At 35.6% G+C, this 27,514-nt stretch overlaps 2 protein-coding genes across 2 annotated transcripts; both read left to right on the forward strand.

Moving 5' to 3' along the window:
- The first annotated feature begins 1,423 nt into the window (after positions 1-1,423).
- si:dkey-34d22.1 (discoidin, CUB and LCCL domain-containing protein 1) lies at positions 1,424-23,036 on the forward strand. Its single transcript, XM_048151848.1, has 15 exons — positions 1,424-2,194; positions 6,509-6,730; positions 7,934-8,071; positions 12,758-12,809; positions 12,941-13,013; positions 13,214-13,347; positions 14,916-14,953; positions 15,620-15,799; positions 15,913-16,022; positions 16,125-16,296; positions 16,481-16,567; positions 16,686-16,779; positions 18,967-19,007; positions 19,102-19,209; positions 22,166-23,036. The coding sequence occupies exons 1-15, from the start codon at positions 2,095-2,097 to the stop codon at positions 22,576-22,578; spliced, it is 1,962 nt and encodes a 653-aa protein (XP_048007805.1). The 5' UTR covers positions 1,424-2,094; the 3' UTR covers positions 22,579-23,036.
- Positions 23,037-23,169: 133 nt separating this feature from the next.
- On the forward strand, positions 23,170-27,071 carry LOC125242855 (ras-related protein Rab-39A-like). Its single transcript, XM_048151852.1, has 2 exons — positions 23,170-23,476; positions 26,533-27,071. Exons 1-2 carry the CDS (start codon positions 23,232-23,234, stop codon positions 26,891-26,893), a joined length of 606 nt encoding a protein of 201 aa, XP_048007809.1. The 5' UTR covers positions 23,170-23,231; the 3' UTR covers positions 26,894-27,071.
- Positions 27,072-27,514: the final 443 nt, after the last annotated feature.

Raw genomic sequence — 27,514 nt, forward strand, 5'->3', positions numbered from 1 at the left:
GACGAACTTGACTCAAGTGTAAATACTGTTTACAAGTAGGCTAGTCGATAAACTAAATCTACCATCATCAGTTGCTGCTCAATTTGGAGTGTAATAATTTTAGGAAACATGTCTCAGGACAGGGGTCTGGTTACTGAGCCTTATTTTCCCGTCTCTTAAAGTTAAGTTAAAAGGTTAGTTCACCCAAAAATGAAAATTCTGTCATTAATTACTAACCCTCGTGCTGTTTTACACCCGTAAGACCTTTGTTGATCTTCAGAAGACAAATTAAGATATTTTGGTTGAAATCTGATGACTCAGTGAGGCCTCCATAGCCAGCAATGACATTTCCTCTCTCAAGATCCATTAATGTACTAAAAACATTTAAATCAGTTCATGTGAGTACAGTGGTTCAATATTAATATTATAAAGCGACGAGAATATTTTTGGTGCACCAAAAAAAACAAAATAACAACTTATTTAGTGATGGCCGATTTCAAAACACTGCTTCAGGAAGCTTCGGAGCATAATGAATCAGCGTATCGAATCATGATTCGGATCAAGTGTCAAACCGCCAAACTGCTGAAATCTCGTGACTTTGGCGCTCCGAACAGCAGATTCGATACGCTGATTCATTATGCTCCAATGCTTCCTGAAGCAGTGTTTTGAAATCGGCCATCATTAAATAATTCGTTTTTTTTTTTTTTTTTTTTTTTTGGCGCACCAAAAATATTCTCATCGCTTTATAATATTAATATTGAACCACTGTACTCACATGAACCGATTTAGATATGTTTTTAGTACCTTTATGGATCTTGAGAGAGGAAATGTCATTGCTCTCTGCAGGCCTCACGGAGCCATCGGATTTCAACAAAAATATCTCAATTTGCGTTCCGAAGATTAACGAAGGTCTTACGGGTGTGGAACGGCATGAGCGTGAGTAATTATGACAAAATTTTCATTTTTGGGTGAACTAACCCTTTAAGATAAAATTGAATATGTAGCATGTATATTGTATAGTATACATACAATGTATGCTGAGTTTATATTACGGATGATTACATGGCAGTATTTCTTCTTGCATTGTGTGTATAGTTGGCTGCATATTATGTTCACAAGTCCGCCTCATTTCTGCGAAAACGTTCCTTCGAACAGCTCGCTTTAAAGAACCGGTTCTTGTCATCGTGGTCATCACTTTACACCCTTAATCGTTTCTCGATTAAGTTTCTTTGTTTAGTTTTATTAAGGTCGTTAATTGGATTTCCTATAATCCAAATGATAAAAATAAATCATTTAGAAGCTAAATTAAATTCAAGTGTATATTTTAATAAAAATGCAGCCGTTAAAACCAATTCGGTTTCGTTAGGTGATTCGATTAATTCAACTCAGTCGCTGAGTGAACCGATTCAGTGCGAATAGTACCAAAAGGCCGATTGTTGTTTAATTGTGAACTGCTTATACTGATTATTCAGGACGAATTGTTCAGACCACTTTTCACAAAATACCACAAAAGTACGATTTGCCATTTACTATTCGGACACTGTTCATTTTTGGACAAGGCTACGACGAGTCACAATTAGATTATTTGACTTGATCATTTTAAAAGAATCTCTCCTGATTTCACGAGTTTATTTCGAAGACATCTTAAGACGTGTGCTCAGAAATCCGCAGATAAACATAAATTATTTTATTTTATTTTTTATTTTTAAATCAGCAGCGTCTGCTGTCCTACTGAACGAACATTGTCTTCATTCACACCGTTTAATTTTAGTCCATTTATGGGTTTTAACACAATGGCCACGCAAGTGTGTTGTGTCCCAACTTTCTCATCACTTTATTTGCACGCTGCACCCTCTGTCGTTGTGTTGGGAAACATCTCGCTTTACACAAGTCAGGTACTGAAAGAGGAATTGTGTAAATAAGTTGACTAGCACGTCCTGAGGCCAATAAGAGGAGAGTAGCCTACATTAACCCATGCCCAGTAGGGGATGGGCTACTTTGCTGCGTCTTAACTTGGATGAGAAGAGAGGGTTTAGACTGATTACGACATTAACTAAAACGAATGGCATAAACTCAGAACGCTAGAGTCAGCGACGGGATATCCCAGAGGAAACCATGCAGGCTAGATATGGAGCGCTTTGGGATACTATGGAATTCTCTTGGATTTGGCTTATTCTCAGCATCGAAACGCTGGTGTTGGTATGCGGTCAAAAGGGTAAGATTGCGCCTATTACTAGTACATTAATACGGTGCGAGGTGATATGTTTAAAATGCAAACAAAAAATTTAATTAAAAATGTGAAAAAAATATATATATAACGTATAATATAGACAATATTATAATAAACAACATGATATGAACATTTTAGAATCTTAGTAAAGTCAGCAAAACAATGAAATAACACACAGTAACCAAAATTTTAAACAAATCAAAACTTACCTTGATTTGAAAACTATTTTTATTAGATCTATTTTAGATTATTTAATATAACAGCCCTTTGTTTAAATTACAGTTCTGGACACTTTTGAAACAAACTTTAAGATGTAGCCTAACTGGGATGCTAAAGTTTTGAGGGAGTTCCCATGATGAATGCTGGGCACTTGTTGGCTGTTTTACCTTCACTCTGTGGTTAACTCGCCCATTACAAATATTAACTTATAACTTCAGTATCATGAACAACAGGTCACGGAAACCTGAAAATATCAGGAAGAAAATGTAATGGGATAGTAATTTTCTGTAGTGAGTTAAGTTATTTCTATGCTAAAATCAATATTTCAGCTAGAAAATGCCTTTGACTGATTCTCATTTTTAGAAATATGCACAAAGAATAAAGTGTTTATGTTTATAGCAATATTTGTCCATATAAAATCACAAGCATATCAGCATCCAGACTGCTGGACTGGAAGATGTCCTCAAATTCTGCCTGTGTTTAGAGAGTGTGTTAGGAAGAATGACTTTGTTTATGGTATTTCTCAATCTGTGTGGGGTCAGCATGAATCACTACAGCCAGATTCACAGACTATGACTACGGAAAATGTTTTCCATTCAAATGTCCACCCCCAGAACTACATGTGTACAATACTTCCAATCCGATGAGCCAGAAGGGATGCTGACTGTTTTTTGGGGATGTTATAGCGTCAGAGTGGAAGCTGACATGTTTTTGAGATTATATATAGTGTCCGGGATTTGCCAAAACACAAAAGAGCAGGAAAAAACAGCTTGTCCACAAATATTTTGAGTTTACAGTTGTAATATATGATTGACGTAGAGGAATTGTGAAGTGACAATCTAAACAACCGAACATCCTGTCTGCCATGGGCTCAGGCCTGCAGGGACGTGTCTGCAAATCCCCTGACGAGAAAATAAAATTACATGCTGCCTGATAGTGTAGCGCTTATGATGGATTGGTATCCATTGTCCCAGTATGTTCATAGTAGCTCAGCTGTAAGGAATGTTATATTGTGTGTCAGCAAGTGTCTTAATTATACCCAATATGCATCCTCAAGCGCTGCATGTTTTAAACACCTTGCTGTGAACTCAAATCACAGACATCGCACAGATGTCATCAAAGTGTCTGCCTGCTGTTAAATAATGTCTACAGATTGCCGCAGGCTGTGCTTCATGAGGAATTCATTGTGAATTTTTGAGCTGTGGTTATGGCCTTGTTAAACTGTGGCCAACCGTTGTCTAATTTCTGCACACTAGCGCCACCAAATGCAATTGCAGAAATTATTTGCTGTGTCCGAAATCGCGTACTGAGTAGGTACGACATTTGAACTTGAATTTACTTCACGAACATTAAAAAAGTATGTTCTATATAGTATGAATATGGGTAGTTTGAATGGAATTCGGAAGCATTACAGGTGCTGGTCATATAATTAGAATATCATCAAAACGTTTATTTATTTCACTAATTCCATTCAGAAAGTGAAACTTGTATATTATATTCATTCATTACACACAGACTGTTATATTTCAAATGTTTATTTCTTTTAATTTTGATGATTATAACTGACAACTAAGGAAAATCCCAAATTCAGTATCTCAGAAAATTAGAATATTACTTAAGACCAATAAAAAGAAAGGATTTTTAGAAATCTTGGCCAACTGAAAAGTATGAACATGAAAAGTATGAGCATGTACAGTACTCAATACTTAGTTGGGGCTCCTTTTGCCTGAATTACTGCAGCAATGCGGCGTGGCATGGAGTCGATCAGTCTGTGGCACTGCTCAGGTGTTATGAGAGCCCAGGTTGCTCTGATAGTGGCCTTCAGCTCTTCTGCATTGTTGGGTCTGGCATATAGTGTGGCACCAGGTGTCTTCAATATTGAAACTTTTCACAATATTCAAATTTTCTGAGATACTGAATTTGGGATTTTCCTTAGTTGTATTCAGTATCTGCTAATTATATGACCAGCACCTGTACATCTGCCATGTTGTTACTGTCATGTGACCTACCAGCGTCAGTTGTGTCACTTCACTTCTATTCATAAACCCCTCCCATGGCTTCACAGGATAGTAAAGTGTGCATCAAAAGCGCACTTCAGAATCTCAGCGGATGTAGTAGGTCATCCAGGGACTTTTTGCCAACTGTTTTTCGTATTCGGACATACTACTCTTTTGCTGTACTGTTTTTTTTTTGTTTTTTGCATAGTATATAGTAGGGAAGTATTCAATTTCAGATGCAGTGATTGTTTTTTTTCACACAGGTTTTTTCTAAACACTCACCCTGGCTATCATTGGTCAAAAAAACAGATAGCCTCACCCCAAACTCACATCACTGGTTGAGCCAGTTTTGCTTTGCTAGGCTGGGCTGGATCAAACAAACAGCAATGTTTTGATAGCACCACAAAGCCACAGTATTTGCGCTTTTCAGGGCAGATTAACCTATAAAAATGGATTAATTATAGTTGTTTTGGAGAAATTACACACTTAAGCCTCATTCACACAATGCATTTTTGCTTTGAAAAATGCGAGATGCGGGCAGTGGAATGGGGAAAAATGCATCGAGATGCGGTTTTATTAAAAGCTGAACTGATTTTAACTCGAGGGCCGCGTTTTTAGAACACCGTATCATGTGCGAGATGCTGCAAAAGATGCAAGATGCGAGCGCAACGGTCATACATGTCCGTCTAGCGCGTAATTACATAGAAAAACAATGGAAAGCTCGTTAGAATGGAAAAGCGTGTTCTGTGTGAAGGGCCAGTTCACACAGAATGCATTTTTGCTGTTAAAAATGTGAGACGCAGGTCAGTGGAACAAAAAAAGTGCAAGATCTAGAGTTTTAGAGATCTTATTTTAACTTGAGCACTGCATTTTTAGAATGACTTGTTATGCGAGAGATGCTGCAAAAGACGCGAGCGCAATGGTTAAAGATGTCCATCTAGCGCATGTTTACATTGAAATAATATATATTGAACAAAAATAATTTGTTCAGTTTGACTTAAGAGGTCTCCAAACTTTATTAACTTTATTAAACCAAACAGATTACACACAAGATAATGTCATGATTCGTACATTTTTGGATGATCTGCTTAGGTTTAGGGATGGGGTTAGGTTTTTTTTCAAAAAATCGTATACGTTTCCACAGAAATCATACAAATTCATACAAAAACGCCACCTTGCAAAAATAGTTATGTTTTCTCATGTGATTAGGTTGAGATAACTAATTGCAAGAAACAACCCCAACTTCATCCACAAATCTTAGCTGAGTCACACAGTGAATTTTTGAGCATTGCCAGTTAATAGCCTGACCACAAAATTATGTTTGTTTTCCTATGCAATGATTAAAATTGCTCATAGCAACAAGAGGTTCGGTAGATTTGGAGATAAAATGTGCCTAAAGCGGAAAGAAGGGGCCACAGAAGCTTTAAACCCCAATGATTCAGAGCTGACTGAGAAATTAGGAATGAAAGGCCAACAATGGACTCAGACTGCTCTCTCATTGTCTAGACCATAAATGGAACAGGAGAGTCAAAAACATTAGATACATTTGGCAATTCATATTGACTCTAGGATTTAGTAGAACTCTGAACTAGTTGCCAATAGTTTTGGGGCTATGTTGTGGTGATGATGTCATGTTAAACAACTTGGTAGAGCGTGTCTGTGGAAGCTACCCTACAACACAGCATTGCCATCAACTAAACCCTACTGTAATTATTGCTTTAATTAACATCAGTTATGGAAAGCCCCTCAAGTGTGACTAATATTGAAATTGGCAAGCCTCCTTTCCACACAAGCTTTAGCAATCCACTCTTCAATATGCAGCCAGCCACCTGCCAATACCCACAATTCTTATACTACTGTTAATGTGCCCTGCCTCATTTTCCCAGGGGCTAGAAACATGCCAAGAGAGAAACTAGTTTGTACATTTGATGATTAATGGAAGTTAAATGAAAGATAAAATGTCTGGTTTAATTATGTGTGGAAACAGACCACAAAACAAAAATAGAACATGAAGATAAAATGCCTTTTTAACTCTTTTTGTATTAATATCAATTTGATCTTCCCTCTCTTTTTTCCCCTTTAGGCGATGGGTGTGGACATACAGTCCTCAGTCCCACCAGTGGCACACTGACCTCGCTGAACTTCCCGGGAACCTACCCTAACCACACCCGGTGTGAGTGGAGCCTAAGGGTAGCGAAGGGCCTGACGCTGCTCTTGACCTTTGGGGACTTTGACTTGGAGTGGAGCCAAGACTGCATATCTGGCTCTCTTACCATCACAGACACCAATGGAGCCACTAGAGTGGGTATGACCCTCTTCACACAGATGTTATGGAATGACACAGAGTCTAGTGCAGTGGTCTGTATGCACCAGTAGTATGACAAAAATTAATTTAAATAGTTAAAATTATAAATAAAATAAAAATCATAACATAATTTAATATTACAATATAATTACATATAAATTAAAGAATTGATATTAAATACTAATCTAGAATTTATTTTCTTATATGCTATGGTTGTCATATCAATTTTAGTCAAATTTTAAAATTATGAATTAAATAAAATAAGTAAATAACAAATATAATTGAATATAATAAAATAACTAAATGTAAATTAAATAATTGATATTAAATACCAGTTTAGGAATTAATTTCTCAAATGATATGGATATCATATAAATGTATTACATTAAATGTTTAAAATGATACATTTAAAAATAAATAATTCACTATAATTGAATATAATAATTGAATTAAATATAAATTAAATAATTTATGTTAAATACCCATCTAAGGTTTAATTTCTTAAATGCTATGGATATCATATAAATTATATTAAATATTTAAAATTATACATTTAAAAAATAAATGATATAAATCAAAATTGTTTAATATAACAATATAATTAAATATAAGTTAAATATTACCCATCTAAGATTTAATTTCTTAAATGTTATATCATATACATGATATTAAATGTTTAAAATGATAAATAGAATATTAATAATAATAATATTATTATAATTATAAAATAATTAAATTTAAATAAATTGATATTAAATATGATTTACTGTCTCATCAAATGAATTATATTAAATATTTAAAATTATAAATAAAATAAATAAATAATTAAATATAACTAATTATTATATTGAATAATTAATTATATAATTTATATTAAATACTTTCTTACCCAAAAAAGGCAACATTACAAGGGAATTAGTCTCTTCCTTCAACTGTTGTTATAGCCACCTCATTTACAGTATGTTGATTTCGGAGAAATTCCGCAGAGCCAAACCTAATGCTGTTCTTTAGTGCCTCAAAGTCATGTGACCATAAGCATGACTATAGCTTGCATTCTGCATTCCACTCTGCTATAGCATGACAGTTACATGCTCACATAAGTCTGCATGAACATGTCAGCCTTTTATGGCAGTGAATCTCTGCAGGATTGTGTGGCATTAAATCTGCTCTGCTTTTTTATATTCTGTGGTCTGTGTTTCACAGGTCCTCTGTGTGGGCAGTTGTCCAGCACAAACAGGAATATATCTGTGAGTACTAATGAAGTAACAGTGCGTTTCAAGTCCGGCACTCACCGTTCAGGGCGCGGCTTTGTCATGTCCTATTCAACCAGTCAGCACTCAGGTAATGGCTCGTATCCTGCAACATAACACTTCCCGCTCCATCCCACATCACCTAAACAGTAAACAAAAAAGGAATCCCTATCTCTCAACAAAATAAGAGCTAATTGCTTACTTTATGTACTAGTATGTGGCTACATGGTTCTTTTTGCTCTGAGCATGTTGTATATGATCAGAGTAAACACACCAGGGACTGTTTGTACAGCTTACTCAGTAAACAGCACTTCATCTGACTCTGGGAGTGGAAGTAGTTCCCATCCTAATCTCAACTACTGTTTACACTCGTTTCCAACATCATCTGTAAACTGCCTTCCTGGAGGTTGTGCGCAGATCACTAAATAAACATCCTTACATGTGTCAGTGTGGTTGACTACACTTAAGTAACGTCTTTAAGGGTCAGCCTTTACGTATGTTAGTAAAAATGCTTCCTATTCACTGTTTTTGATATATTTTTATTGTGGGATCAAGGCCTAATGCGTACACTCCTGGGCAAAAAAAAATAAGCCAAGCACAAAATGGCTAAACACTAAGCTTTTAATTGTCTTAACCACAAATTATTGGTCAGGAAATTAGCTAAATTTAAGCAAATGCACTACTTAAAAAGCCATTGCTTGACAGAATTAGAAGTTTTTAGAAGATTATGGGAAGTTGTGTGTGGAGTGATGAATCACAATAAACCAATAAACAGCATAGTAATGCTCCAGATCGGTGAAATTTAACAATAAATGCATTTCTACCACAGTGAAGCATGGAGAAAGAGGTGTCATTGTGTGCAGAGCCTTTTTAGCTACTGTTATTGGCGAGCTACTTCACTGTGAAAAGTCATTTAATGTTTTGGAGTACAGGAGAACATTGCAGAATGGCTTGCTTCCCACAAATGAAAAGTTGTTATTCTAAAGAGGAATGATCAGATGTTATCTTTCAACAAGACAATGCTCCTGCCCAAATTGCAAAGACAACCAAGAAGTGGCTTGAGAACAAGTCCATCAGGCTCATGTTTTAACTTGGTCAGATGTTGGCTTGATCATGAACTGTTTGAAGCCATTAAAGGATTAGTTCACTTTAAAATGAAAATTAGCCCAAGCTTTACTCTCCCTCAAGCCATCCTAGTTGTATATGACTTTCTTCTTTCTGATGAACACAATCAGAGTTATATTAAAGGGTTAGCTCACCCAAAAATGAAAATTCTGTCATTAATTACTCACCTTCATGCCGTTCCACACCCGTAAGACCTTCGTTAATCTTCGGAACACAAATTAAGATATTTTAGTTGAAATCCGATGGCTTCGTGAGGCCTCCATAGGGAGCAATAACATTTCCTCTCTCAAGATCCATAAAGGTACTAAAAACATATTTAAATCAGTTCAATATTCAATATTATAAAGCGATGAGAATATTATATAAAAAACAAAATAACGACTTATTTAGTGATGGCCGATTTCAAAACACTGCTTCAGGAAGCATTGGAGCATAATGAATCAGTGTATCGAATCTGCTGTTCGGAGCGCCAAAATCACGTGATTTCAGCCGTTGGCAGTTTGACATGCGATCTGAATCATGATTCGATACACTGATTCATTATGCTCTGAAGCTTCATGAAGCATTGTTTTGAAATCGGCCATCACTAAATAAGTCGTTATTTTATTTTTTATTTTTTTGGCGCACCAAAAATATTCTCGTTGCTTTATAATATTAATATTGAACCACTGTACTCACATGAACTGATTTAAATATGTTTTTAGTACCTTTATGGATCTTGACAAAGGAAATGTCATTGCTCCCTATGAAGGCCTCACGGAGCCATCGGATTTCAACTAAAATATCTTAATTTGTGTTCCGAAGATTAATGAAGGTCTTACGGGTGTGGAACGGCATGAGGGTGAGTAATAATAATGACAGAATTTTCATTTTTGGGTGAACTAAACCTTTAATAAATATCCTGACGCATCCAAGCTTTATAATGGCAGTGAACAAGACCAACAAGTTTGAAGCTCAAGAAAGTGCATCCATCCATCATAAACGTACTCCACACGGCTCCGGGGAGTTAATAAAGACCTTCTGAAGTGAAGCGATGCATTTGTATATTGTTTTGTTGAATATACAGATATATTAAGTAAAATATCTATCTTCTGCCAGACCGCCTTCCGTATTCAACTTACAAAGTAAGTGTAAACTCTCGCAGTTCAAAACTCTTATGCTTCGTCCTACTCAAATTTCTAAAAAAGCGTAACTGTTGTGACGTCAGTTGATTGGAAGGCGGTCTGGCGGAAACTATATTTCGCTTTTTAACTTGTTAAATATGGATTTTTCTTACGATTATAAAGATTGGATGCTTCAGGATATTTATTAAAAAAACTCCAATTGTGTTCATCAGAAAGAAGAAATTCATATACACCTAGGATGGCTTGAGGGTGAGTAAATCTTGGGGTAATTTTCATTTAAAGTGAACTAATCCTTTTAACATTGAGTGGAACAACATTGGCACTTCTTCCTGTAAAAAGCTGTCTGAAAGTTGGGGAAGGCTATTTCGTGCTAAGCTACTTTATCTACATAATTTCCTGACCAGTGATTTGTGATTAAAATAGTTAAGATCATTAAAAGACCACTAAATATTTTGTGTCTTTTATATTGGCCCATTTTTTGCCTAGGAGTGTAGGGTATAGAGCACTTAATGGGCCGGCCCTGGATGTAGGGATTTTAAATTGTGCGTTAGGGTGACCGACTGGAATGCAGCTCTCCTCCTTGGCTGAGTTTCAGAGTGTTTGCTTTGTAAGCAGGGCAGCAGACTGCCGCTCTTGGCCTGAATAAGGAGAGGCCCCAGTGCTTGGGCACACACTGAAGTAGATGGAATGCTGTATGCTCACTCCTCCTGCATAGACAAGCACAGCATGACAGCTTAACCATCACCTGACCACACAGTAGCAGTCACTCATGGCAGATTCTGACCGGATGACATGCATAATTTTCAGTGTTTTGAAGTTTTTAACTCTCATAAAGCAAATCTAAAATTGCTTTGTATGCAAAAATATATTTATTTTAATTTTTACAGCACCTGTCAAAATCTTGGACACAAACTAATTTTTCACATTTTAGATGTGTTATAATATATAATTTTTCCATATTTGTATATATTAAAATATTTGTGTAATTATAAGAGTTGTTAGAGCTATAAATAAAACAAATGGGTAATGGGGAGTGAGCAAACTTTTATTATATTCTTTGAATATATCTGTATTATTAAATTATTATTAGTTCAAATATTCAATATTTTTTTTTTTCTTATACATAGGAGCAACTTACTCTACCATTCAAAAGTTTGATTTTTTGTTCTAGAAGATATTATGTTTAGTTTTTTTTTTTTTTTGGTTAAAACCTACAGCTTTAAAGGTGCCCAAGAATGCTTTTTCACAAGATGTAATATAAGTCTAAGGTGTCCCCTGAATGTGTCTGTGAAGTTTCAGCTCAAAATACCCCATAGATTTTTTTTAATTAATTTTTTTTAACTGCCAATTTAATTCGCGTGCTCCCTGCCACACAAGCTCTCGATTATATTACAACACATTTACAAAGTTCACACAGCTAATATAACCCTCAAATGGATCTTTACAAGATCGCTGTATGCATGCTTCGAATTATGTGAGTAAAGTATTTATTTCGATGTTTATATTTGATTCTCTATGAGTTTGAGGCTGTGCTCCGTGGCTAACGGCTAATGCTACACTGTTGGAGAGATTTATAAAGAATGAAGTTGTGTTTATGAATTATACAGACTGCAAGTGTTTAAAAATGAAAATAGCGACGACTCTTGTCTCCGTGAATTCAGTAAGAAACGATGGTAACTTTAACCTCATTTAACAGTACATTAGCAACATGTTAACGAAACATTTAGAAAGACAATTCACAAATATCACTAAAAATATCATGATATCATGGATCATGTCAGTTATTATTGCTCCATCTGCCATTTTCGCTGTTGTTCTTGCTTACCTAGTCTGTTGATTCACCTGTGCAGATCCAGACGTTAATACTGGCTGCCCTTGTCTAATGCCTTTCATAATGTTGGGAACATGGGCAGGCATATGCAAATACTGGGGCGTACACCCCGACTGTTACGTAACAGTCGGTGTTATGTTGAGATCCGCGTGTTTTCCGGAAGTCTTTTAAATAAATGAGATTTACATAAGAAAGAGAAAGCAATGGAGTTTGAAACTCAATGTATGTATTTTCCATGTACTGAACTCTTGTTATTCAACTATGCCGAGGTAAATTCAAATTTTGAATCTAGGGCACCTTTAAGCATGATTTTTATACATTTTTATACATTATACATCAATATATTCAACAAAACATTTGAAAACATTCAACATTAGACAAAAACTCAGCCCACAAATCCATAACCATGGAGTGAACTCAAAGTTGAAAGATGTAACTTTCCAGAAAATATCCCTTGAAGTCAATGTTCTGTCAAAAGTTCACACTTTGCTTCAGAGTTAACAGAAGTGGTTCGTATCATCCTTCCTTTCCTGTGTATTTAGTTGTTTATGTAAAGCCCTAGACAACATGACTGTGCTATGTATCAAATGCCGACCTTCTTCCTGTGAGTGTACACTGTCAGTTTGGGAAACACAAAGCCAGTGTATATGAGCACATGTTCTAAATTGTAACTGTCAATGCTATTTCTATTCCATAGAGCTCATTTCATGTCTGCATCGAGGGACACATTTCTCCTCTCAGCAGATTAGGTAAGAAGAAATCCACAACAATGACCTGACATTAAAGCAAAATAACAGTTTTCAGCACTCTGAATAGTACCACTCTTACTTGTAGGTTACATTTTAATGTTTATTATCTGAATCCTGGACTTGTGTTCCAGTGCATTCTGTCCTGCAGGCTGCAAAGGTGTTGCAGGAGAAATCTGGGGCTGGCATGGACAAGGCTACCGTGATGTAAGCTGGGATTTTTATCTGTGTGCAATAGAGTCATGGCATTTGAATTTACTACCGTATATGGATTGATACCAGAAACCACTAAAAAAGCTTTTTTAAAAGCTCACAAGAGTCACTTTTCATTAAGGTCTTTTAAAAAGAGGAGGGTTAACGTTAAATTATGTAATATTCTAATATATGCTTGTGTTTTTGTTTTCTAGACCTCTGTATTATGCAAAGCTGCAGTCCATGCAGGGGTTATTTCAGACAGTTTGGGGGGCATATTCAACGTGTCTCTGCAGAGGGGCATTACCTTGTATGAGTCGAACTTCGCTAATGGAGTACTGTCGAAAACGTGAGTGTGTGGCATGTTGTGCAAGTTACACTGACACCTGGTGGTGTGGATGCAGCATCACGCAAAAGCAAAGTTTTTATTTATGGACTTAGCGGATGTTTACACGACACCGTTTTCAACTAAAAATGTAAAACGTTTTATGCGTTTTTGGTAGTTTGTCATAACTACAAAAATGTGAAACATTAAAGGCAAACGTTCTAAAATTACGGTCGCCTTAAAAAAACTCAGTTAGAACATTTTAAACTCACGCTCGAAAGGGTTAATATTAATCAAACAACAAAAGACAGAGAAAATCACTCACTGCTCTTTAGCTTTAATAAGGATTTATTATATATTATATTTAATCCATAAGGAATGATGTATGCAAGTTGTTATAAAGAATGCATATATCATTCATTGAAAAGAAGACATTGTGTTCTTCTTTAGGAGGAGTGGTTTTATTTAATTATAAGATAATATTTTTATGTCACAGCAGTTAAATCTTTGTCTGTATTGCATGTTCAAATTTTAATATTATTCATATTAATAGGTTAATACAGTAGATGTTTTCTCCAGGAGTATATAATGGGTTTGGAAATTTTAGAGAAATTCTTAATGCATTACAATTTAACTAAACCCGTTAGATTTAGTCAACTAAAATCTTGTGATATTTAGTCAACTACTAAAACAATTCAAATGACTAAAACATGATTAAAACTGAATGGCATTTTAGTCAAAAGACTATGACTAAAACTAAATAAAAATTTGCTGTCAAATTAACACTGATCTGTTGTCATGTATTTATTCTGTGCTTTGTATATCGGTTATTGTTGACAAATATATTTGTGAGTGAGTGAGTGAGTGAGTGAGTGAGTGTAGTGTAGTGTAGAGAAGAAGTTCTACCGTTCAAACAAATCCTGTTAAGTTTTCTGATTTGTATTTTTCTTTATTTAAAAAAAAAAAAAAAAGATGTATTGTTCTGACAGCTCAGGTCCCTTTAAACAAAAATATACATCTTTTTGTGCACTTTATTTAAAAAAAAACTATATATTTGGCAGATGTAAAGCATACATGTGTATGTTTTTTGTGTTAGTTCATTTGTTTTTTGTTTTTTATTACTCAGGGATGTTAAAAGCGCAACCTGTTTTTGCACGTTCTGAGGATTTTTTGCACTGTGAATTTGCACTGTCAGTTCTGTTTTTGAATAAAAGGGTAAAATTAATGTTTTTTCCCCCCAATTCATCGATTAATCGTAAAAATAATCGACAGATTAATCTATTATTGAAATAATCGTTAGTTGCAGCCCTAGGCAGCATTATACAACTTTTTAAACAATTTTCGCGGATCCGTGTGAACGGGGATTGTTTTGACAATGTTGTTATCTGCACGTGTAACATACTCTTAGAAATGTGTAACAGGAGGGCCACCAAGATAAACTGAGTAGGATTCACCTGGTCATGTGATTTCACAATGGTGGCTGACTCAAATATAAAAAAAGAAACACTTTTTTTTTAGGCTAATGATATGATTTGCGTAAATGTACCATTTCATTATTTTACAATAAATAATCTATTCTATATTTTTTACAGCGGTTCCCTGTCAGATAAACGTCTTGTCTTCCACAGAGGTAAGGCCTATTTCCCTGTATGTTAGATATGATTCCAGCAGATATTATTTGAATTCATAGCAAATGTAATCTAGTAACATTATTTTTTTAAATACTTATTGAATTTTGCCTTTGCTCTGCATTAATTTATTTGTGATAATGTTTATTTAACTGCAAATCGAATGCAAGTTGATATTTTAAAATATACATGTCAGTTAAATTTATTCTCACACAGTGCTGTAATCATAAAATAACTCTAAATATATAGGATTATTGTAATATATATTGTACAATATGTTTTTTTCATACATCATAAGCCTTTTATAAATTCCCTGACATGATTATGCTTTATAATAAATAAGCTGGTTCAAAAACATTTACTGCTTTATTCTCAAGTGTCTAATTTTTAACTGCATTTTAAAATAGAGGTCTTGGTTTAATTGGATCCTAATACCAGTCTGTGTGAGAGTGTTCAGGAATAAATTACAGTTTATCTAATACACAGTTACACCTGCTACATGATACTTACACCTTAAACATGCTGTTACTGCTTATTTGTAATTATACATTGCTAGAAGATAAACACTGACAAGTGAAGACTAACAATTACAATATATATCTGAGGTATGAGAAAGTATAATTTTTACTTGTCTGAACAAGTTCTGTTCCCTCTCTATGCGTGTCCAGAGTGTGACAGGGAGCTAACAGTGGTGGCCTATAACACTTCTTCAGTGTGGGAGGAGGTGAACAGACTAGGACAGAAGGTCTCCTGGTCTCCAGGACATGAGGACTCTCAGTGGGCTGCGAGCTCTGGAGACCAGCAACCCTGGATGGAGCTTGAGCTGTGGAACAGGAGTAGTGTCACAGGTCAGAGGTCAACCTCTAATAATCGTTTTGCAAACATCTGCTGTAACATTAGAGCAAAAGCGAATGTTACAGAAGCATAAAGAGGAAAAAAAAATGTTTACATCTGCTTTCAGGCATCATAACAAAGGGTACACCACATTACTACATTGAATCATACTCCCTCAAGTTCAGCAAAGACCGCAAAAACTGGAAGTTCTACAAAGCGTCATCAAGCAAAGACAAGGTACGTATTGCTATATATACATACATATATATACATATATATATATATATATATATACACACATATATATACATATATATTAACAATTATTTCTTTGTCAAGGTGTTTGAGGCCCATTCTGATGGTCATGTGACGGTACTCAACAGTCTGATTCCTCCAATAGTAGCACGCTACATCGTTCTAAAACCCCAGAAGTGGCATATCAGGGCCTCTGCGAAGGTTCAAGTGTTAGGCTGCCCTTCTGCCCCCCTCAGACCGCGTTACTATGGAGATGGTGAGGGCTTGCCCCAGAATCTCTTTTAAGTTCCCTTATGCCACATAAAGTTCAGTTTAAACATTTTGACAATAAAAGACCATTGTATTGGTCAAAGTCTAAGCACGCTGTGCTATACCTTTTAATGAAATGAATTCTTAGTCTTTTAAACCTGTGATGAATTCTTTTAATTTATTTTAATCAGAAATGAATACTGGGAAGGCAGTTGTCACAGAGACTGTGCCTCTACAAACTCTGCCCACTGAGAGTCCTGTCATCATAAGAAGCTCAGGTGAGGTGAATTTGTAAGGAAAACTGCTAATATGATTGCCAATACTAAAATCATGATGTGTAAACTGGTAGTAGATTTGTTTTTAAAGGCTAAAGCTTTTATTATTATTTCCCTACAGGTCCCAGTCAAGCAGTGATGTTAGTGGCAGGCATGGTTTTGGGATCCGCTCTGTGTGTGGGTTGCCTTTTAGCTGGGCTTATTTGGCGGAGAAGGTAACACACTAATTATTCCATATATAGAATAATATGTAAAAATAATAAATCTTTTCTATTATTTACATGAATTAAAAAAGCAGACATGTCACCATAACAAGTATTGATATGAATTTTAACTCAATAAAAATAATTATAAAAAAAAATAAAGAACTTATAAATTAGATTTAATATAATATGACATTACATTATTTTTTACTGGGCCTAACAATAATGCTGCAATAATGCTACAAATTTGAATGGACCTAAAAATAGCTTAATTTTCATTAAGAAAAATCTAAGAGAGGGTTTATTAACTATACCATGAATCTGATCTGGTTAATTTTGAGGTTGGAAATTGGAAATTTATGATTTTATTCCACGAATTGGGGATTTAAAGTATTAGTCCACTTTTAAATACACTTTTCCTGATAAATTTACTCACCCCCATATCATCCAAGATGTTCATGTCTTTCTTTCGTCAGTCGAAAAGAAATGAAGGTTTTTGAGGAAAACATTCCAGGATTTTTCTCCTTACAGTGGATTTTAATGGCTACCAACAGGTTGAAGGTCAAAATTACAGTTTCAGTGCAGCTTCAAGGGCTTTAAACGATACCAGATGAGTAATAAGGGTCTTATCTAGCGAATCGATCGGTCATTTTCGAAAAAAATACAACCGTTCATGCTTTATAAACAAAATATCGCCTTGAACGTACTTTCCGCTTCCGCATTCTTCATAACGCTTATGCTGAATGTCCTACGCCTTCCCTATTCAAGTTACGAAAAAAACGAAACTGGCGCGCGTTCTTTCCGTAAGTAGAATAGGGAAGGCGTAGAACATTCAGCGTAAGCATTATGAAGAATGCGGAAGCGGAAAGTACATTCAATGCGATATTTTGTTTATAAAGCATAAACGGTTGTATTTTTTTCGAAAATGACCGATCGATTCGCTAGATAAGACCCTTATTACTCATCTGGGATCGTTTAAAGCCCTTGAAGCTGCACTGAAACTGAAATTTTGACCTTCAACCTGTTGGTAGCCATTGAAATCCACTGTAAGGAGAATAATCCTGGAATGTTTTCCTCAAAAACCTTCATTTCTTTTCGACTGACGAAAGAAAGACATGAACATCTTGGATGACATGGGGGTAAGTAAATTTATCAGGAAAAGTGTATTAAAAAGTGGACTAATCCTTTAAATTTATAGTAAATATATATCTAAATATTATAAATATAAATATTATTACATTAAATATTGTTAAATATTAAAATTTATAAATATATATTATTATTTTATATATTAATTATACATTACTGTATTTTTTTTTTACTGGGCCTAAAAATAATGCACCAAACTTGAAAGGTCCAAAAAATAAGTTAATTTTCTACACTTAAAAAATTATTTTATGGTGAAGTAAATACTACGGAAAAAAACAAATGTAATTTTTACATGAAAAAGTTAGTTCAGGCAAGATTTAAAAAACTAAGTAAAAAGAAATATCAACATTATAAAATTAAGAAAAACTACTTTTCTGACACTGGTGTTCCCATCATGCACTGGGCCTTGAATAATTAATGAGGTCGATTTATTCACTGTTTTCCAGCTGTATTTACACTGTTTTATTATTGCTTTTGTGGTTATGTTTAGTAACTTGCCATTTTGTGACATTTGGAGTTCATTTTCTACGCAAAATGGCACATTCACACTCAAAAACGATCCATCGAATGTTACCGTCATTGTGTATTGTGTACCAAGTATTGAGGTTTCTGTGTTCAAGTGCCGTGTTACTTCTAATATGTAGTTATGGTGTCTACACAATATCTATTGTATTATTTACTTAGATGTTTCTAAGTAAAGCATACACTTTAAAAGCATGGTCAAATTTAGTGTTATATTGTTTGAGTAAAATGTATTGCAAAAGAAACTTCAACTAAGTAGAAATTACTCAACCTTTTACTGGTCAAGTTAAAATTTCTTATTTTCTTTGTTAATTTTACTTAACTTAGTTAAGTAGAGCTATTTAATTCCATATTTTAAATTTACTTAAAAAATATGTGTGCAAAAACTTACAAAAAGTAAATTTTACTTATTGTTTTTTTCAGTGCATTAAGAAAAATATAATGCATTACCGGTATTTCCTTTCTTTTTTTCGGGGTGAAATATGGCCTGGACATATTCTTGATATTTACCAGTGTTTTTTATTTCAGAAAAAGAAATGCACAAATAAAGAAATGCTGTGTTGACCAAGGTAAGCTATTGCTTTGTATCTCTAGTACTGTTTTTCATATGTCTCCCACGTGTCGTTGGTATTTCCTGACTGATTTTCTTTGTCTCTGCTTAAGGCTGTCAGGGTTTCCACGGGAAGAAGCTTCCGTGCACAAACCCAGAGCTTGTATCTTACCCTCTGGTTCGGAACATCCACGATGCTCTCCCCAGCCCTCCTCTCAATGGTAAGACATCCACAGGGCTTTTGAGCCCAGTATAGCAATGAATACCGAAATTCATAAAGGAATGTTTCAAACAGCAAATGAGACAAGGCAGTGTTTGTCGAGAGGACGCCGCTGGGTACAACAGTTCTCAGAAACTCATATCAACAGCCCTCAGACATTGCAGTAATATATAGCAGTGAATAAGAGGGTTAATGTGGCTCAAACAGCAGGACGGAAAGAAAGAGAAAGCCAAGTAGTCATTCTGACCCCTTTGTTCGCTCGCCCCACTCTGTGTGCTTTTGCTCAGCTGAGCTGCCAGTGGAACTCAGAAGAGACATGACAGGCAAATGGCTTTCATTCTGAGCTCATTCCTCCAACAGTTGCTCAGTGGCAGCATAAACATGTCTTTCTTTCGTCAGCAGTACTTCCCTGAAAGGCTTCTTTAATTGGAGCCCAAATTAGGGGCATTCGAGTCAGAAGAACACCCTCCTCACCACCCACTGGCCAACAAACCCTTCAGTAAGGGGTTCTGGGATGAAGAGGACAGAGGGTCAGTGGCCAATACAATCAGAGTCCTTTCTGAAGTCGCTTCAATTAAAACAGTTTCGCCCTCTTAGCATTCCTGCTGAGTGAGTGAAGGACTGAGAAGGAGAGAGGGGAATCGTGGGGCCCCTTTCATAGCCTGAAGTGGGATCACGTGGGAACTTAATAATGCTACATCCGTTCAGTCAGATTTTGCACTGCAAACATCCATGACAGCTTTTAACTTATCCATGCTGGCAAATAATCAAGGTCACTCGACGTGAATTATATAAATATTTTTAGTATGGCCATTCAAAACCCGAGGGTCAACCATGTCACACAGTAAAGCGATCACAAACAGAATCATTTTGGGCAGGGATTAATGAAAACACAGATATCAGAGACCAGTAGTGTCTAAAGTGAATGTAAACAGGCCGGACAAAAAAAAAAATCGGATATGGGTTGGCCAAGGGAAAAGCCAGCCCTGGGCATGAAGGCCAATCTAGGGAGGGTTTATTCACTATACCATGAATCTGATTGGTCAATATTTGAGGTGAGGTGTTTGAAGACTATGAAATGTCATTTTATATTATATATTATCATTTGATTATTTTAAAATCATATGTTTAATATCATATAACGGGAAAATACGGACTCTTGCACCTTTTGCACTTTTTGTGGCCTCTGGACAATAAATTTGTTGGAGCTTTTTTCTTCGAGAACTTCATTCTCGTGTGCGGATCTTTCATTATTTTGGCTTTTGGTAATATCATATAATAAATAATAAAAATAAATACTTTATCACTATCAACGGGATTACATATTAAATATAAATGTTATTTGTTATGTTATATTGTATTCATGAAGTGTCATCTAATTGGACATTGTTTTTATATTATTTAATTTAAAATCAATATAATTACTTTTTTTAAACATTCTATGCTGTTATATTAATGTAACATTTCTGAATTGTGTATTTTAAATTAAAATTTAATTTAATTTCTGAATTTTAATACAAATCTCGAAAAATTTGTAAAATTAAAATTAAAAATAAAAATATAACAATTTACTCTGATCCTGTGTACAACAAATTGTCATTAAATGCTTTATTCATTAATTATTTAATTAAAGTAAATAATTTAGGTTGTACAGGTCCAGATGACAAGAAAGTTGAACAAGAGTAGGTAGTGATTACATTTACAGCACCTTCATAAATTGAATAAAAACAAAAACATGTATTTATAATTTTGTAGATGTAGAGTAAAAGATCTTGTTTAAAGGTGCCCTCGAATGAAAAATTGAATTTATCTTGGCATTGTTAAATAACAAGAGTTCAGTACATGGAAATGACATACAGTGAGTCTCAAACTCCATTGTTTCCTCCTTTTTGTATAAATCTCATTTGTTTAAAAGACCTCCGAAGAACAGGCGAATCTCAACATAACACCGACTGTTACGTAACAGTCGGGGTGTACGCCCCCAATATTTGCATATGCCAGCCCACGTTTCCAACATTATAAAAGGCATTAGACAAGTGCAGCCAGTATTAACGTCTGGATGTGCACAACCAAATCATCAGACTAGGTAAGCAAGCAAGAACAATAGCGAAAAATGGCAGATGGAGCAATAATAACTGACATGATCCATGATAACATGATATTTTTAGTGATATTTGTAAACTGTCTTTCTAAATGTTTCGTTAGCATGTTGCTAATGTACTGTTAAATGTGGTTAAAGTTACCATCGGTTATTACTGTATTCACGGAGACAAGAGAGCCGTCGCTATTTTCATTTTTAAACACTTGCAGTCTGTATAATGCATAAACACAACTTCATTCTTTATAAATCTCTCCAACAGAGTAGCATTAGCCGTTAGCCACAGAGCACTATCAAACTCATTCAAAATCAGAAGTAAACAATATAACAGTATACAATACTCACATAATCCGACGCATGCGTGCTGCATACATGACGAACACTTTGTAAAGATCCATTTTGAGTGTTATATTAGCTGTGTAAACTTTGTTAAGGCACTGTTCAAGGCAAGCGCGAGCTCTGTGGGCGTGGACCACGGGATTTAAAGGGGCCGCAGCATAAAATCGGCGCGTTTATAATGATGCCCCAAAATAGGCAGTTAAAAAAAACCTTGATTATATACCTTTAATTGAGCACTCCATTAGGAAATTTAAAGAGATAGTTCACCCAAAAATAAAAATTCTGTCATCATTTACTCCCCCTCAAGTTGTTCCAAACCTGTATGAATTTCTTTGTTCTGCTGAACATAAAGGAAGATATTTGGAACAATGTTTGTAACCAAGCAGATCCCGCCCCCATTGACTTCCATAGTATTTTTAATTTTTTTTCTGTCAAATGTCCCATGATCAGGAATATCTACTTCCTACGGGGTTTATTTAGCATTTGCATACTTCTATAACATTTCTCTGTTTGTTTCCAGACTATGCTGAGCCTGATGTAGTAGCAGGTGGGCAGATGATGGGACTCACATTCCGACCCCCATTGGAGGAGGGCTATACCATCCCCTTCACCTTCAACCACTACGACACCCCCGGACAACTTCCCGAATACACCGATCCCCTACCGCCCGAACCAGAATATGCAACACCCTTCAGCGAAATGCCCACAGACTCAACACTGGACAGCCGACAAAATCTACCGGTATGTCGATCTGCACAGGGCGCAAGAGCAGAGCTGGGCAAACAGCAATATGACTGCCCTGCCCACAGAGTGATCTCAAACGGGTACTGTACTCCAGTCTCACATGGTACTAGCCAACATAAGGCTAGCGTGATCTACTTTGAGCCCCAAACGGTAGAACCACTATTGCACACGTACCATGAGCCACTTTGAGCCAACATGAAATCTCGAAGCAAATTTGTGAAATTTTGCTGTTATACTGCTGTTTATAATGTAACCTAATGAATGATACAATGAAATATGATGTGTTAAAAAGCATCAGGGATCAGCATGTAATATGAAATTATTATTTGGGTGTTAACAAAAATGTAGGATATCAGAGAAGTGCTTTTATAAGGAGGGCTGTATTGTTCAGATGACCACTCAACCTATGTGTATTTTTATTTAATGTAAATGTGGGTGTTTTTTTTTATCTGTAACTAATCAGAATATAGTCCAAGAGGATTTGTGTCTGTGTGATTTCAAACCACTGAAGTATTCAAAAATATTTTAAATTTTTTATAGTTGTAAAATAATTTGTGACATTTTTAATACCAAATCTGTACTGTTTGTATCAGAGTTTATGAGAAATACATCCTATGCTTGTATAAACCCCACCTGTTACATAAATACCTCCCGCTTCCGTGTCATATGATCATATGAACTTGTTGCACAACTTACTATGAACAGGAAAAAGATGAATCAACAATAGAAGTGAAACCCCTACAACCCCTGTTACAGATCCTGATATGTAAAACCTGAATTGTGGATTTAACTGAATATCAATTATAATTTGATGGGTTCTCAGTTTTTCTGGTCATATCTTTATGGATCCTGCAGCAGTGTCAGCTGTCATGAATCACAGTGCACAGTTCCTCTACCGTTTTAAAATGATGATGATAGGTGACAATAATGTGGGCAAGTCATGTATTCTGAAGCGCTACACAGAGGGTCTGTATCCAGAGAGATGGGTGACCATTGGAATGAGCTTCTGCAGTCACATCCTAGAAGTGGAACCTGGGGTGAGAGTGAATCTACAGATTTGGGATACACCCGGTCATGAATCGTTTTGGTAAGCAGAATTCACAACATCTCCATGCTTTTCAAAATTCTAGCCTCTTCCTTTAAAGGGGGAGGGGGAGCTATACACAGTGGAGCTATATACTATTTTTGGCAGCTATTACAGAAACATTTTTACAAAAAAATCTTCTGATTTAACCTTGAGATTTGAAGTATTAGATAGCTTATATTTGCACCACTATCTACAATCTACAATTTGCACCACTATCTACTCGTAGTCACCTGAACCTTTTCCGCACTCGTTTGACTTGCTCCTGGAATGCGCGTCTGAAAAGTGTCCCGTTTGTTGTGGTCGTAAAGAGACAGTTCTATATAAATGCGTTTTACTTGGCGATGTTTATAAAAAAAAAAAAAAAAAAAAAAAAAAACGATTTTTATTTTTGATATTTTATATGCTCTGTTGGTGGTTTGTGGAGTAGCATCAACCAGGTGGGATATCCCCCTCATCCCCCCCTAACAAATCGCACCCATAGATCGCACCCTATATATACAGGTGCTGGTCATATAATTAGAATATCGTGAAAAAGTTTTTTTTTTTTTATTGTAAATTATTTGAAAAAATGAAACTTTCATTTATACTAGATTCCCTACATGTAAAGTAAAACATTTCAAAAGTTTTTTTTTTTTTTTTATTTGTTGATTAGAGCGTACAGCTAATGAAAGTCCAAAATCCAGTATCTCAAAATATTAGAATATTTACATTTGAGTTTCATTAAATGACCATCCCTACAGTATAAATTCCGGGTATCTCTTGTTCTTTGAAACCACACTAATGGGGAAGACTGCTGACTTGGCAATGGTCCAGGAGACAATCATTGACACCCTCCACAAAGAGAGTAAGTCACAGATGGTCATTACTGAATGTGGTGGCTGTTTACAGAGTGATGTATCAAAGCATATTAAATGCAAAGTTGACTAGAAGGAAGAAAGTGGGTAGGCAAAGGTGCACAAGCAACAGGGATGTCCACAAGCTTGAGAATACTGTCAAGTAAAGCCGATTCAAACACTTGGGAGAGCTTCACAATGAGTAGAATGAAGCCGGAGTCAGCGCATCAAGAGTCACCACACTCAGACATCTTCAGGAAAAGGACTACCAAGCCACTTCTGAAACAGAAACAACGTCAGAAGCATCTTACCTGGGCTAAGGAGAAAAAGAACTGGACAGTGAACAGTGGTCGAAAGTCCTCTTTTCAGATAAAAGTACATTTTGCATTTCATGTTGAAATCATGGTCCCAGAGTCTGAAGGAAGACTGGAGAGGCACAGAATCCAAGCTGCTTGAAGTCTAGTGGGAAGTTTCTGAAGTCAGTAATGATTTGGGGGGCCGTGACATCTGCTGGTGTTGGTCCATTGTGTTTTATCAAGTGCAAAGTCAATGCAGCCATCTTTCAGGAGATTTTGGAGCACTATATGCTTCCATCTGCTGACAAGCTTTATGGAGATGCTGATTTCCTTTTCCAGCAGGACATTAGCACCTGCCCACAGTGCAAAAACCACTTCCAAGTGGTTTGCTGACCATGATATTACTGTGCTTTATTGGCCAGCCAACATGCCTGACACCTGAATCTATGGGATATTTTCAAGAGAAAGATGAGAAACAGTCGATCCAACAATATACAGATGATCTGAAGGCTCAATAGTGCCTCAGCAGTGCCACAGGCTGATCACTTCCATGCCACAACTCACTGATGCTGTAATTTGTGCTAGAGCAAGTCATTTGCTGTAATATGTGCTGCCGACCAAGTATTGAGTGTACAAATGAACATACTTTGAAGAACTTGAACTTTTCTGTTTTGAAAATCCATTTTTTGATTGATCTTAGGAAATATTCAAATATTTTGAGATACTGGATTTTGGACTTTCATGAGCTGTACGCTTTAATCATCAAAATTAAAAAAACTTTTGAAATGTTTTACTTTACATGTAGGGAATCTAGAATATATGAAAGTTTCATTTTTAAAAATAATTTACAATAAAAAAAATTAATTATATGACCAGCACCTATATATATATATATATAGTCCTATAGAGAGAGAGAGAGTGAGAGTGTGTGTGTGTGTGTGTGTGTGTGTGTGTGTGTGTGTGTGTGTGTGTGTGTTGAAATCTGGGAAAACCCGTCAGATGTCGCGATGGAACGTTTTCAGTAATGTCAAAATAAAATAGGTCGAATGTCTTTTTTTTTTTGTCAAAATTGGGTTTTCATTAAATTATTATTTTATAACATCTTGTCTATCATCTCTGAAAATATCTTGCCAAAATTCGCCTGTTTAATGCGGAAAAATAGCAATTTAGTGGCAAGCTGAAAAGACTTTCTCTAACTGTTTAAGAACACCCGGCGGAGGTGCAAAAAAAAAAAAAAAAAAAAAAAAAAAAAAATCGCCCATAGCTTTCCCTTTCCCTTTTAGTTCACCCAAAAATGAAAATAATGTCATTTATTACTCACGCTCATGCCGTTCCACACCCGTAAGACTTTCATTCATCTTCGGAACACAAATTAAGATATTTTTGTTGAAATCCGATGACTCTGTGAGGCCTGCGTAGCCATCAATGACATTTCTTCTCTCAAGATCCATTAATGTACTAAAAACATATTTAAATCAGTTTATGTGAGTACAGTGGTTCAATATTAATATTATAAAGTGACGAGAATATTTTTTGTGCACCAAAAAATAATAACGACTTATATTGTGATGGCCGATTTCAAAACACTTCGGAGCGTTATGAATCTTTTGTGTCAAACGACCTGTTTTTCTCAAAATTCCGTTCCTGAAAATCAGAGCGATCAGCCGACTTCAGATAACTATAACTTTTCACAGACAACATATGAAAGAAAGAAATTTCACCAAGTTATGGGTTTTCGCAGATCATATCACATAAGCTTTCTTTTCTTTAAAGGTTGGAATTATGCACCTCTTTTTTTTTGTTTGGTTGAGCACCATTTTTTAAAATGTAATTTTTTATTTGTTTTTAAATTTCTCAAAAAAAAAAAAAAAAAAAATTATTGCACAATGTAATAGTTGTTTAATGTCATGAACTCATATGTTTACAGGCGTGTTATCTGTCCTTCCACCCCTCAATCAGCTGGATGCATGCTGGTGTTTGACCTGGGTGATCGTGAGTCTTTCAACTACGTTAAATATCGGCACATGGAGGTGTGCAATATTGTGCAGCCGTATACTGTGCTCTTCATGCTTGTGGGACACAAGTGTGACAGAGAAGAGCGGGAGGTGAATCAAGATGAGGTGGAAGAGTTTGCCAGTGAATTGGGAGCACCGTACATCGAGGCCTCGGCCAAAACTGGTCACAATGTGGCAGAAGCTTTTGAACTGTTGACCCGGCGCATTTATCAGGGCTATCTGAGCGGAGAAGTGCACTTGCATGAGAGCTGGGGAAAGATCCATAAAAAATAAGTCAGCGGAAAACAACAAATGCTGGACTCATAAAGTCAACATGAAACTGCATGTTTTCCATATTATGACCAATCAAATGTAACCAGGTATTTTGACAAAATAAAAAATGAAGGACAAAAACCACTAAAAATTAGAAATTGCGACTGATTCTGATTGTTCTATAACCAGTGTTTGCTGTATTTTTAAATGTTTTTCTTTTTTTTTTAATGTATCTTTAATTTTTTTTTAGGTTCATTTCATTCAAGTGTTTTGTGGTTGTTTTGTATACTTGCTTTGCATGTTTGTTTTTTTTTGCTTAATTTTTATTGTATTTATTATTTATTCATTCATTTTTGTTTATTAAATATTTGACTCATTTGATTTTGCTTTTATGATGAATGTAGTAGTATTTTTACCACGTTTGAATACATTTTCACAGATTTCCCATCCAGATGAGGGCAGAAAACACAAAAGTCAGCAGCTGCAGTAAAGCTTGAACTTCCTTTTACGGATGATGGTTTGAGTGTCATCGTCATAGAGAAAGACCGTCTCCTAGCGGCCATCAAGAAAAATGCATTACAAGCTGGTTTAATGAAGAAATCGCTACCAAAAAAAAACAAAAAAAAAAACAAAAAAAACACT

Source organism: Megalobrama amblycephala, linkage group LG13, assembly GCF_018812025.1.
Source record: "Megalobrama amblycephala isolate DHTTF-2021 linkage group LG13, ASM1881202v1, whole genome shotgun sequence".
NCBI classification, from domain to species: Eukaryota; Metazoa; Chordata; class Actinopteri; order Cypriniformes; family Xenocyprididae; genus Megalobrama; species Megalobrama amblycephala.